The 13,434-nt window shown below is 49.4% G+C and overlaps 1 protein-coding gene across 2 annotated transcripts in view; it reads left to right on the forward strand.

Annotated features, from left to right (window-relative positions):
* ZIC4 (Zic family member 4) overlaps window positions 1-12,591 on the forward strand; it is a 22,153-nt gene extending 9,562 nt beyond the window's left edge. Inside the window, exons 3-6 of one of the 2 annotated variants that reach the window (XR_001513138.1) lie at window positions 2,385-3,002; window positions 7,707-8,031; window positions 10,129-10,251; window positions 12,135-12,591. Coding sequence is in view for 1 of the 2 variants with exons in the window: in XM_006759459.2 (XP_006759522.2) it covers window positions 2,385-3,002; window positions 7,707-8,031; window position 10,129 (944 nt within the window). In the remaining variant the exon portion in view is untranslated. Of the gene's footprint in view, window positions 1-2,384; window positions 3,003-7,706; window positions 8,032-10,128 lie in introns of both variants that reach the window. The other variant, XM_006759459.2, reaches the window with a different exon arrangement.
* Window positions 12,592-13,434: the final 843 nt, after the last annotated feature.

Consider the following 13,434-nt stretch of genomic DNA (forward strand, 5'->3'; position numbering starts at 1 on the left):
TCAAAGAACCTGCTAACCATTATAAATAAGTAAATTATTTTTAAAATTTAAAAGAAATCCTTATTTATACTGACCAGGGAATGTATAATGGTTCTTGCTGCTGGAAATGGGTGAGACAACTCAAAAAACCTTCATCAGAGTTCATAGTAATCTGTCCAAACTTCTCACCTCTGCTACGGGTATGGGAATTTTTACCCAATCTTTAAAACATCTCTTAAAAAACCCTTTTCTCAGCGTTTGGGTGCTTTCTATGGCTACCAGAGAAGCCCAAGTACTTAGGCTGGCATTTTTGGCTGGAGACCAAGACAGGGGTAGAAGCCAGCAGCCCTTTACATCGCCAGGTGATGTAGCTCATCCTAACTAGTGGGTTGACACAAACAAAGGATACTTTCAACCCCTTTGCCCAGACTTGAAGGGTGTTTTTTTTTTTTTCCACCTCACACCCCCACCCCAAGACTGTATAACCCAAAGGCCAGGAAGCCACAGTCCTCTCACAGCCTAACCTCTACTCTTAACATGGCCTCTACTCTTATCAGAACCCTAAAGACAAGCAAGGAAGGAGGCAATGACTCTGGCAACAGGCAACAAGTGGTGGGAGCTGAGAGTGGAATTGATCCCTAAATCTACCCTTTCTCAAAGGCTCCATTTGGCGTCAGGGTCTACAGAGCTCAAGGAGGGAGACCTAGGAGAGTAAGGAAATGGAAGAGTGAGGAAATGTTCCTTTTTGCCATGCTACCCTTTTTTCTTTGGCCAGTCCACCTGACGGGTGCTGTGATTTATGGCTGAGAAGTTCTTTAGCCCCTCTCAGGAGGGCTGTGTGGGTTTGAAGTCAGCCTCTCCAGGTCATCAACTCCTCCTACTCACTCCTGGCTCTGGCCAGGACTGGATTCTGGGTTTCACCAGTCTGTGAGAGCGCTAGGCACTGGAGGGGGAACCGCCAAGGTTAAGTGGGAAGAAGAGAGCAAGGGAGGGGAGAAGGAAGGATACGTGTTGGAAGGCATAGTGTGGTCTGGGCTTGGGAGAAGAGAGAGAGAGAGAGAGAGAGAGAGAGAGAGAGAGTGAATTTCGGAGAAATCAAGAAAATAAAATTAGGCTCCAGGACTGCTAGCCTAGGTATTCTTTTGCCCCAGGCCATCTGGCCTGCAGTCATCTTTCCTCCCTAGGTCCCGCCTTCGCTTTCACATGGCTCCTGAGACAAACCACTGAAGCCGTCCAGGTGCTGCCTATCAACCCTGGCAAGATTGGGTACAGTAGGTCTGCCCCGAGGACATGTGCAAGGCAATACCCATCCCCAAAGTCGTGGAGAACAGTGGTATTACCGAGCTCAGCTCACTTTCAAGAGCATATCTATCCAGCTTTTGGGAGATAAAGGGGAGGCTTAGGAGGAGAGAATCCGTGCCTGGGTCAGAGTGCAGGAGCAGAATTGGGAGCTGATAGGGGGCGAGGGGAGGGGCGGGGAGAGGAGGAGCTGGAGCAGTTGTGCAAGCGCGCGTTTTTGTGTGTGTGTGTGTGTGTGTGTGTGTGTGTCCGCGAGCGCGAGAACTGTCATCTCTGACATCGGGCACCATGGCAGGCCAATGGGAGACCTAGGCGATTGTTCCTCTCCGAGAGCCCTGACGGGCCCCAATCTCTATTCACTTCCTCACGCGCTCTGCTGCCGCCTCTGTAGCATGCGGGTTTCAAGTAGGCTTTAAAGATGGAGTGGGGGGGGGGCAGTCGGGGAGGAGTAAATTAACAATCCAAAACTTAAAGGGAAAGAAAAAAAAACCTCTTCAGAAGTTGTTTTGTGGTTCTTTTTCCCCTTCCACACTGTCAGGTGACAGTGACCTGAGCGACTCGACTCTGGCAACTCTGGGGAGTCTGAGTCTAAATGCAGGCCGCCCACTCCCAGCGGACCTGGGCGCTGAAATTAGTGCATATGGCCCGGCGCTTCAATAGCACCACTACCACCTACAACATCCCCACTGCCCTTATCCCCAATCTCCTGCAGGGTGGGGTTGTTGGCCGCCAAAGCATACTTGGGGAGCAGGTCAGACTTCTCTGGAGCAGAGTCTAGGGGCTCCCATCTGCTCAGCATCTCCCACAGACTCAGCATTGAGTGTCCCACTACCCCTTCCACCAGCCGAGCCGCCACCATCCATCTAAAGCTCTTGGAGCGGTTGGGGGCTCTACCCAACAGCCGCCCAGCCTGACCTCGGCGGAGGCACTGGACCTCGCGTGGCCTATTGGGTTTGCTGCCGCCGCTGTCTGGCTCCAGGTCTGGGCTCTGAAGACAGAGGCTGTAGTGAGGCTGGGCTAGATGCCCCCCCCCCATCCACCCCAGCCAGGTGAAACGCTCAGCTAATGCCACCTGTTCTCACGCTCGCTATTTGTCTTGACAACAGGTAGTAGCTCCGGACATCATGAGCCCCAGCTCATTGCTGCCTCCAACCCCTCGGTGTTCCCTGGCCTTCACGAACAGCCTCCCGAGGCCTCCACCAGAGGCACTTTGAACGGACTCCTGCGACTGGGGCTCCCCAGAGAAATGAACGCGCGCCCTGAAGCCTTCTCGCCAGGACCAGTGGCCCACAGCAACGCCCTAGCAGCTGCGGGGACCCTGCATGGCTATGGGAGCATGAACCTGACCGTGAACCTCGCTCTGCCCCAGGGTCCCGGTGCCTTCTTCCGTTACATGCGCCAGCCCATCAAACAGGAGCTCATCTGCAAGTGGCTGGCGGTCGATGGCCCCGAGCTCCCGCAACTCTGCTCCAAAACTTTCAGCACCATGCATGAGCTGGTCACGCATGTCACTGTGGAGCACGTCGGCGGCCCAGAACAGGCCAACCACATCTGCTTCTGGGAAGAGTGTCCGCGCCAGGGCAAGCCCTTTAAAGCCAAATACAAACTTGTAAATCACATCCGCGTTCATACAGGCGAGAAGCCCTTCCCCTGTCCTTTCTCGGGGTGTGGGAAGGTCTTTGCTAGATCAGAAAATCTCAAAATACACAAAAGAACTCACACAGGTCAGTATTCAACACTACCTCATTTAGATCCTCTGGGGACATAGGGGGCCTCTTCCGGGCCCTCAGGCTGGATTTCCTTGAGGTCCATCCTGGGAGTGTGTGTGTGTGTGTGTGTGTGTGTGTTGGGGGGTGGTGGTATTTGGTGTTTCCATGAGCCAAGCCCATAAAATATTAATTATGCTCTTCTATTAGAGTCACAGAAGTTCCCAAGACTGAGTGTGGGGAAGACAATAAGGGAGTTTTGCTCTGGGAGGCAAGGGTGAAGGTGTTTGGATCTCTGAGTGTGTGAATGTGTGCTCCCTGCCCATTTAGTTTGATTTCAAGGTATTTAAATCGTATTGTTTTTCTATCTTAAATATATAGGAATAATTTATTTTTTCCCAGGTTTTTTTTGCCAACACTCTTCCAGCCTTACAACCTGACCACCACCTGAACTGAGGGGTCATCAGGCCCTTGGCTACTTCTTTAGGATTTGGGGTCTCTAGGCTAACTTTTGGAGCCTTGATAACTGGACACTTGGGACAATTGACAAACCTCTCTTCTGCTTTAGCAGAGATCCAAGGAGACTCATCTGCCTTAAATGTCATTTACCGAGCTGTTAAGTGAAATGGGGACATGTGTCAACCACATCTGTCAGTTCTAGTTAAAAGACAGGAAAGGAACCAGGGAAAGGGAGGAAGTGTTCATGTTTCCACAACCTTACACTGCATTTTCAAACTTCTCTGGCCAGGAGCATCTCTAATTAGTGCAATTGCAAGGAAAAAGTTTTCACACTTTCCAGAACAGCCCGTGAAGTTACATTAATTAGTTTAGCAGTCATGTTTATACTCCAGTTAGCCAGGGTTTTCTTGCTCACCCTCCTAGTTTAAGAAATCAACATTTCCCCTCTCCTGTTTGTTTTTGTGTTTGTTTGTTTCCTGGGGGGAGGAGGCAGAGAGAACTGGACCCAATCGCCAGAACCAGGGTATGAAAAAAGTTCCACCTTGGTGCTCCACTTCTCCTCCCTGGCTCTCTGTTTTACTCACCTCTATTATTGGTGGAAACAGCGGCAATTATTAGAGTCAAAGAACTCTTCCAGGCTGGTTGCCAATGCCCGAGAACGAGTCTTGCTAAATCCCGCCTTCTCTCGCAAACCCTGCAATCTTGAAAAAGGTCCGTGGCCAGGACAATGGCACAGGCGGAGGCCAGACCACCAAAGTCCACTTTTAGTTTCCTACTTTATTTCTGGAGCACGTCTGGAAACGTATGGTTTTTTGGAGTTGTTTCCAGGATGCCTCCTCCCCATCAGAGTTTCATCCTGGTGTGAGGCAGAAAGAAGTGAGGTACTGTTCACCGCCCAGGCTGGCTACTCCAGAAGCTGGCGGTCCACACCGCAAAGGTAGACACGCAGTCCTGAGCCAGAGGAGGAACTGATTTTTAATGACAGGGGAGTTCTAAACAAACACACTCTGCCGGCCTACTGTTTGAAGGCCGTGAAGCAGAAAATGGTTTAAATTCTTAGTTTAATCGACCTACAGCCGAGAAGCAAGTTCTGTGCGCCCGGGCTGGCTCAGGTTTTTTCTATCCGGGACCAAATTCTAAGTGCGTCCTTTGCACTGGCAGTCCCGATTCATTACCGCTGGGGTTAAAAAAGACCTGCAGGGCCTGGTCCACCGTTTCTCTCGCCCCCTCCTAAGCAATGAAAAGACGGGCGGGGGCAAAAATGTTTCTCAAATGGCAATAGACCTCACGACAAATTATTCATGAAGACAGTTCAACAGGAAAATAATTGCCTTTTCAAATATTAATGGCGTTTCATTTTCTCGAGTCGCGGAAGCGGCGAATGATTATCTTCCCGGAGTTAAAATTCGTCCGGATCTGAATCCCAGGCCTGGCCTGGGATGCGGCTGCCCGTGGCCCAAGCAGAAAGGTTTCACGTTGTGGCGGTCCCCGCAGTCCCGGAACAAAGGTGCCGCCGCGAGGGAACTGTAGGCGAGCCGCCGCGCTCAGGCCGGTCCCCGCCGCCTGACGCCCTTCCCCGGACCCCTGTGCCACGGACTCGCCCCGCCTTCCCAGGCGGTGGGCAGGGAGAAGCAGGGCTGAGGTCTGAGGTAGAGACTGCGCCCGGGCGGAGACGCTCGGACAGCCCCGCACAGCCACAAGTGCGAGAAAATGGCGTTAGCGTGCCGCCCTGCCGCTGCCAAACTTGGTCTGGCGGGCCTGGCGCGGGGCTGGAGAAGGGGCCTCTCTTGGTAGTCGAGCTTCTGGGAGGAAACTCCGGACCTTTCACTCAGCCCCAGGACCCGCTGTTCCGGAAGGACTGCAAGTCTCTGGAACAACTCTGCGTCTCCACATCCACCCTCTCAGGGTTCAGAGCCCAGACACGGTGGGAGGGAGGTGGTGGGTGGGAGTGGGGCTGGAACGTAGTGTTAGACGGGGAAATCAGGGCGGCTCCAACAACCGCGGTGAGGCCGCGAGGGTATGCGGGCATGCGGGCGCGCGGGCGCCGCTTCTCTTAGCCTCCCAGCGGCCTCGGAACTTCCAGGCCCGTATCACCTTCAGTGTCCTGCTTTTATCCGCCTCTGCTCCTCATCTGGGACGAAATCATTGTTTCTGTTTTACGTGAATGTCCAAAGAGGTGCACACAAAATGGGATAAGTGTGTGTGTGTGTGTGTGTGGGGGGGGGTGTGTGTTGTCAGGGGGTCAGAAGTATGGGACCTGGTGAATCTGTTTTCTCAGAAAGTCTTGTTTCCTTTTGAGGGTCCTAAATTGCATGGTTCTTGTTAGATATTTTTTGGGGGGCGTTGGGGGAGAAAATGAAAAGTTTTAGTTTGGCAAATACAGGAATTAAAGGGAAGAAAACGAGGGGCAAATAAGGGCACTGATTCATTTTGCATGTCTCTTTATTCATTCTTATAAAACGGTACCGATGTCCCGAGAAATAGCAGATTCTAGCACCGTTCACTGCTATATTGTACTTCCAATAGTCCTTCAGGGGGAGGGAGCAACGGTCGGGCAGGGACCAAGCTCTGAGTTTACAAACCTCTGCCGCCCTGAGGCGAGGGTGGTGCGCAAACCTCTGGCTCAGCGTGAGCCTGGGTGAAGATGGAGAATAGGGGCTTTGTTTAAACCTGACCTCAAAGCTCTCCGTCTTTCCTGGGAGTCACGGGAGAAGCGACCACAAAGGCAACAGTCCTGCAGCCGTGCACCTCTTTCTTCTCAACCAGAAGCTTGGGAGCAGTTCCCTCTATCCATGGAGCATGGCGACATCCGATTACTTAAAGTGTCTATAGTACACTTTCTCGCCTCCTTCCCGCAGCGCCAGCAGCTCCGCAGGAACCTGGGCTTCCGGCTTCTTAGGGTATTTTCCTCCCCAACAGGCTAGCGAATCCAGCCGACGATGAGCTCCCAGATTGGAGCTCGGTCTTCGGCCAGTATTTCCAACCTAATACGCACTCGCGCCTTCCCGCGGCTCTACAGGGCATCGCACCAGGAAGCCGAGTCTCTCGCGGGTCTACCCCCGCTACCTGCTGGCCTTCGGTTCGCGGGAACGGACCTGTAGTGACCGCAGCAGCTGCGCTCACACAGAAGCCTCCACGTTCAAGGGTTCGATTGCGAGATAGGCTGCGGATCCCACTGGGCCCGGGCAGATCCTGACGCACAGGCCTTTCACCTCAGGTCTGCTAGGCCCAAATCCCGGGCGTGGTGTCTGGGGAGGGTCAGTTGACCACACAGCCAATTGGGACTGGGAGAGCTGGCTGCCCACGGCAGCGTCTCCCGAAAACCTCAGGAACAGCGTAATACAGTAGTATTGACGGCGCTCTTAAGTGGGGGGATCCTGAGCAGTTTAGGCAAGATTTGAAGAATGCTGCTAAACCAGTGGTTCTCCACCTTCCTAATGCCGCGACCCTTTAATACAGTTCCTCATGTTGTGGTGACCCCCAACCATAAAATTATTTTCATTGCTACTTCATAACTGTAATTTTGCTATTGTTATGAATAGTAATGTAAATATCTGCTATGTGTTTTTCAATGGTCGCGACCCACAGGTTGAGAACCATTAAACGTTTGCCCTCGGGATCGAAGGGAAGAGGGAGGAAACTCCCATTTCCTGTAAAAATCGCCGCTGAAGTGAATCATTGCTCAGAATACCTTATCCTACGGCACGAATCCACACTGCGGACTTGTCATGTGCCTCGGGTGCGCACTCTTAAAATTATCCCATCGCCTTGACATTTACACTAAACCTCCTTTAGGAAACCGTTTGGGCCAGGATGGGGTGTGTGCGGGATGGTCCTCTGAGCGGGGAACTTTGGCTGGAACAGCAATTGTAAATTGAGCAGAAAAAACCTCCTCGGTCAACTCTGTTTTCTGGGCAGAGGAGCTTCTGGCTCCGAATGGAGAAAATTTGGTGGAAAACAATCGGAGTAGATCAGGATTTTCCAGGATGGAAACTCAACTAAGATGGGTTCTTCGTCGCTCCTCCTCCGTCCTCTCCCCCAGGCTTAGGCAGGAGATTAGGGTGGGGGGGAGGTCTGTAGGAGGCAGCTTAGCGGGCGCATTCCGACCCCGGAAGAAGGTACCAGCCCTAAGGGGCCGTGCACAAAAGTTTCTGAAAATCTTTACAGGTTCTTTTCCAAATAATGGAAAAGAAATTTAGGGAGGTTTGAGGCCGAGCCAGGCTCGGGTCACATGCACTAATGTCTCTGCATTGCCTCCATCAGGGGAGAAGCCCTTCAGGTGCGAGTTCGAGGGCTGCGAGCGACGCTTCGCCAACAGCAGCGACCGCAAGAAGCACTCGCACGTGCACACGAGCGACAAGCCATACACGTGCAAAGTACGCGGCTGCGACAAGTGCTACACGCACCCCAGCTCGCTGCGTAAGCACATGAAGGTGCACGGGCGCTCACCGCAGCCTCTTAGCTCTGGCTACGTCTCTGCCACGCAGTCTGCCGTTGTGTCGCTTTCGCTTTCATCGAACTTTGGCCGCGAGCCCCTGGTGGCCTCCTCGGCGGCAGTAGTGGCGCGGGGCGTCGAATTGAGAGAATGGTATGTGTGTCAAGGCACTGGCGGGGTTATAACTGTTCCCGCCGCACCAAGTCCGGCGCCAGCACCTGGCCTTGCCGCTTGCCGCCTCTGCCTGTGGTATTAGGGCTACTGCTGCGGTTGCTGCTCGGGTGCAATGACTGCTCCTATAGATCTGGTTCTTGAGGCTTGAAGAGGTGAAGAAGCAGGACAAACAGGTAGAAAAAGAGACCAGAAAAGTACAGTTTACTAAAATCAAGGAATGTATTCTTTTTAAGTATCAAATGCAAGAAGGAAGGAAGGAAGGAAGGAAGGAAGGAAGGAAGGAAGGAAGGAAGGAAGGAAGGAAGGAAGGAAATTCACTACTAATGGTTGTTAGAGGTCATTGAATATGCTGGCAGAATGTAAATATGTTATTTATTTATTCTACAGTAACACCGCCCCCCCCCCACACACACACACATCCACACAGACACCTTCATGACCTGGTAGCATGAAACCAGTGTTGGGGTAAAGAAGGTAGATAAACAGATGGACAAAAGAGAATTTATGTGCAATCTTCGCAACTTCAGGTGACAAAACTAAGACCACAAAGTCTTCCCGAGGTTCAGATAATGGGAAATATTTTCCTTCAGGATTGGGCCACTTGTATTGCCAGGCCCCACTCCTTTCTCAGTTCCCAGTTGCAGTCTCCACCAAAGTTCGGATCACGTATTTCTTACCTCCTATTTCCTTCCTCTTTTGCTTCCTTACAATTTCACCTTACAGCTGTCTTTTGAAACAAAAGTACACAAGTTCCAGATCCCAAAATTTCCAGCACTTCTATAAAAGAGATAAGAGAGTTTCAGCACCACTGCTGGGACTCACATGCCTTTCCCCTCCGAACTGACCCAAGCACACAGACACATCTGTCTGCTAGTCTGCTTCATATATACATCATATACTTGGGATAGGGGGTGAGTAGAAACAATGGAAAATTCAGACAAAAGAGTGTTAGAGGGGCTTTAGGATTCAGTGCTCTGAGGTCTCCCCAGACCAATCATCCTCTCCTTCTACCTCCTACCCTTGTCTAGCCTTGGCTTATGGAATCTTGTGGCTGCTTGGAGCTAGGAGTGCAGAGAGACAATGATGTCACTGAGCCTAGGTCTCCACTAAACAGGTATCCGACCTAGGCCACAGTGTCTATATAAATCCAGTCAATTCTGTGATGATCTTTCAAAAATCAGACAATGTTGATTTTTTTAAGGTGAAGAAGGGGACAAAAGATGAACTGCAATAACAAATGTTTTAAACGCAAATACCCAAATGGGTTTAGATTGAATGTGTATTATTTATTTATTAGAGAGAGAGAGAGAGAGAGAGAGAGAGAGATGGAGAGAAACATCAATATGTTGTTCCACTTATTTATGCATTCATTGGTTGACTCCTATATGTGCCCTGACTGGGGATCAAACCCATAACCTTGTTGCATCAGGATGATGTTCCAACCAACTGAGTTAAGCAACCAGGGCTGAATGTGTATTTTATGGGCTGGGTACTAAGTCCCCAGAAAGAGAACCAGATGCTGGTGGCAGGGGAAGGGAAAGTCTTTGCAACTGTTTCCAAGGGGGGCGGGGAATTGGGGCCTATTTTGCAGTCTAACACCCTTAGAATAGGGTTTCCCAGAAATCCTTGTTGAGATTTAGAGGGGGAAAAAAGAAAGAAAAAGAAGGGGAGGAAATCTTGCACAGATCCATTCCAGTCACCTAAAAGTACCCCTAATAAAAACCAGAATCTTCCCAACACATCCTTAGTGAATCTCTCCTTGTGGAAGGGGGACTACAACCTCCTTTCCCCCCAGTACAAGAGGGCCCAGATGCTGCCTGGACAAGGGCTGGGTTGGCAGCAAACCTTGTTCCCCTCCGGAAACACCTGCCCCATGGCCAACGTGCACAGGGCATGTGGTAGATTTGTGTCTTCTGACAATGTTTAAAAATTCTCCGATCCCCAAATTGGACTAGGTTCTTTCTCTTGTGTTTCTAGACCCAATTGGCCTTCCACCCACATCCAAAATAATAAAATAAAAACAACAATGTTTGGTAGGCCACTAATCGCCTATAATTTTTCATTTGCTTGTTACAGATGTCCACCGCGTTACTCCTAAGGTAATCTCGTCCAGCGCAGCTGAGAGCCCACATCTCGCGCCTGTGACATCAAAGGGCCCGCACACAAAGCAATGTTTCTTCGCCACGGTGCATCTTCATGGTAAGTTAGGATTTCTATGGCAATGGGCAAGTCGCACTGAAATCCTGAAAGGCCAAGCCTGGAGCCCATCCAGGCTTTTCATTAAGGACATAATATTTACGTCTAACAGGCCTTTCCCTCTGTGTATACAAGTATATATTTTTGTTTGACGCAGACTAAATCATTTTCATTTAATTTCCGGTAAACAAAACCCACACGAATGGGCACTTGTTCTCGATCATAATAAAAATGGATAATAATGGGAGAGAAGAAAAAGGCCGTTTGAATTGCCGCTCAGCCCTCTTTGTTTCTGCTTTCTGCGGTGATCAGAGGGCGAGTTTCTAAAGGCGAGGAAATGGTTTTTAAGAGAGGAAAGAAAAGGAGAAGGGTCTAATCAAGCTCGGGTTGTTCAAAGAGTTGAGTTTTGGGGTTGAAAGTGTGAGTTTGACGGTGCATCAGCACGCCAAGTTGGTCTCGCCATGGAAATGCGCTCAGGGAGCGGCCGCTTCAAAGGCGGCACGCACTTCATTGCAAATGCTCTATGAAGATACATTTGCGCTGACCCTTGCTTTTACGCCATTTGATACTGTCACTACGTTCTCCAATATATACTTCCCCCTTAGGACCTGCCTTGTTGACGTTTTAGGTGCTCACTCTGCACTCTAACATAGGTGGGTGCTTTGGTGCCAGGGTTGCTTTCAGGAAAAGGAAGAACCTGACTCAGCACACAGAATCTGCACATCTTGGCTGTCCCTCAAAGAGGCTCCAAGGTCAGGAGTAAATAACATTAGGGCAACCTCACAAGATTAACAAGTAAGCATGCCAAGCTAGATTCTGTGCAATGCACCTCTCTGCATCTTGAGCAAGGTGGAGACCTGAATTTGAGTGAGACTTGCAGGGCAGGGGAGCCACCCTGGATGAGTCTGAGAAGTTCAGACTGTGGCTTTCAGTCATTTCCACTCTGGCCCCAGCCCAACCCATTCTGCCCCTCTATCCCAGAAGTCTCTTGCAGCCCCCCCCCCCACCAAAACTTACTTCTCCCTAGAGTGCTGTGTATGGTATCTCTCAGGCCTGGGCTGGCCCTGGGCATGAGCTCAAGAGTGCAAGGCCAAGGAGATAGGGAAGATGGCAAGAAAGTTAGAAGTCCATGTTCCCTTAATTGTCATGTTGTTTATTTTATCCAAGTACCCTAGAGAATAGGGGAAAAATAAACATGGTGGAAAAAAAATCAAACAGTGGAGTCTTCTTTAGTGTCAGTCCTTGTGGTTGAATAAAAAGGATGGTCCACTTTCTATTGAGCTGAGAAATCTTTGAAGTGAGAGTTATTATCTGAGACATTCTTGCTTGTCGTCCTAACAACGCTGATGAAATGTAAAAGGTTCTTTGTCAGCGATTTGTTCTCCTCTCTGTCAAACTCTCTCTGCCCTGTTCGTTTCAAAGCGTTTCTAAAGAGATAAAAATCAAACTTAGTTAAAAAAGAAAAGACATACACACTAACTGGTAACTTTAGGGCTAAGTCCTGCTTACGGGAAAACAAAAGTAATGCAGAGACATCAGGTCCAAGGCCTGTGGAGGTGTGCAGATGTTGAGGGGCCCTTTGCACAGGCTCTGACACAGGCATGTAGGCTTCTCCAAGCTCTGGCATGCACTCAATCAGTCCAAGTCAGGTCACTCGAGCTTCCTCTGGGGACCCCTCAAGATCCCAATATTCTTGCCTGGGATCATAAGGCTACAACCAAGGTATGGTTAATATTTCCTGTTCCTTCAAAGACAACCTCTGGAAAAAAAAAATAGACCCATTGTGTGTTTCTTCTCATTAGCAGCAATCAGCAAGTCTTGTCTGCCATTAATAGGAGAGTAGCTTGAGGGAGAGAGACACTTTTATAATTTCATGTTTTCTTCAGAATCTTGGCAATTGGAGTTCAGAAGATTCAATTTACAAGATAGTGACCCCAGAATGCATGCAACACCCCCTCCCATCCACATATGCAGTTCTTCATGTTATACTGTGCCCAGGAAAAAACTTTCACCATGTCCAGCTTTCCCCAAATCTCCCTCATGTGGTTTTAAAGGTGGTTTAAACAAGCAAGATGTCCCAGTCTCTCCACTCTGTATGTGCTGACTAAATTATTTGTAAAATAGTTTTCCCCGAGCTGTAACCCATGCTGTTATTATAGTTGCAACAAAATTTTGTCTCTTGTATTGATTTTTAGTTGCTTACTCAAGGTCCCCATATGTTTATTTATATTGCTAATTTATGGGAAAATGTAATGATTACAGTAAATGTTAATTATACAGACAGGCAAATGTTTTGTAATCATAATTCACACATACACAAATCTGACTGAAACCCTACCCACACTGTTTGTGATTTATCATCTGTCCCCTTCCTAAATTATGAACTAACTTGAAAAGTTGTTATACAGTACTTGACTGAAAGTGATTGTTAAATGAAAACACAGTTGAAAAAGGTGGCATAATCTTGCTGTAAATATGTAAAACTGAATTAAAATCTGTGAATGTTTTCCCTCCAAATACCTTTGTGTACATGGAGCTTCATTTGACTATTTTCTTTGGAAATAAAGGATGTGATGTTTTCCTTCCTCTTTTGAATCTGAGTATCTTGTTATGTTTCATCATCCTGGGAAGGATTTGGGACTCTTCCACAGCCTCCAGTGCTCTTCCCTGCCTTCCTCATGGCTTCATAGGAACATCTCTGAAGACTAGTTGTTCAGGATAGAAAAACAAAGAGACCAACCAAAGGTGCCATCCTGGAAGAAACCTCCCTCACTCCCAATTTCACCCCAGTGAGATTGGCACTCATCAACCGATTTACATTATGGAAGGAGAAAAAGTAAAATTTTCTCATTGTCTCCCTGGAAAGGCTGCCTTCCCTCTGGCTCCACAAGGCTCACCCCTCACCAACTACCTCTGCCTTTCTAGAGAAAAGTCTAGTGGTTTGGAGGGAATAAAAACAAGGAAAGAAAACCACAGGGCAGGGTGGCTCCAATCCCTGCCTAAGCCCTGATGGGGGTACGGTTGGCTGCAAGTCCTAGCTGCTTTCCACTCCCTCCAGAAGTAACCCATGTTCAGAAAACAGCGAAGGGCCAAGCCTTCAGACTGTGTGCCTACGCCGCCGGCTCGCACGACTCTTTCCTGGGCCCCATTGGAATCTTCATTGGGGTTTAGCATGTAGGGGCACTT

Source organism: Myotis davidii, unplaced genomic scaffold (assembly GCF_000327345.1).
Source record: "Myotis davidii unplaced genomic scaffold, ASM32734v1 scaffold1756, whole genome shotgun sequence".
In the NCBI taxonomy this organism is placed as follows: domain Eukaryota; kingdom Metazoa; phylum Chordata; class Mammalia; order Chiroptera; family Vespertilionidae; genus Myotis; species Myotis davidii.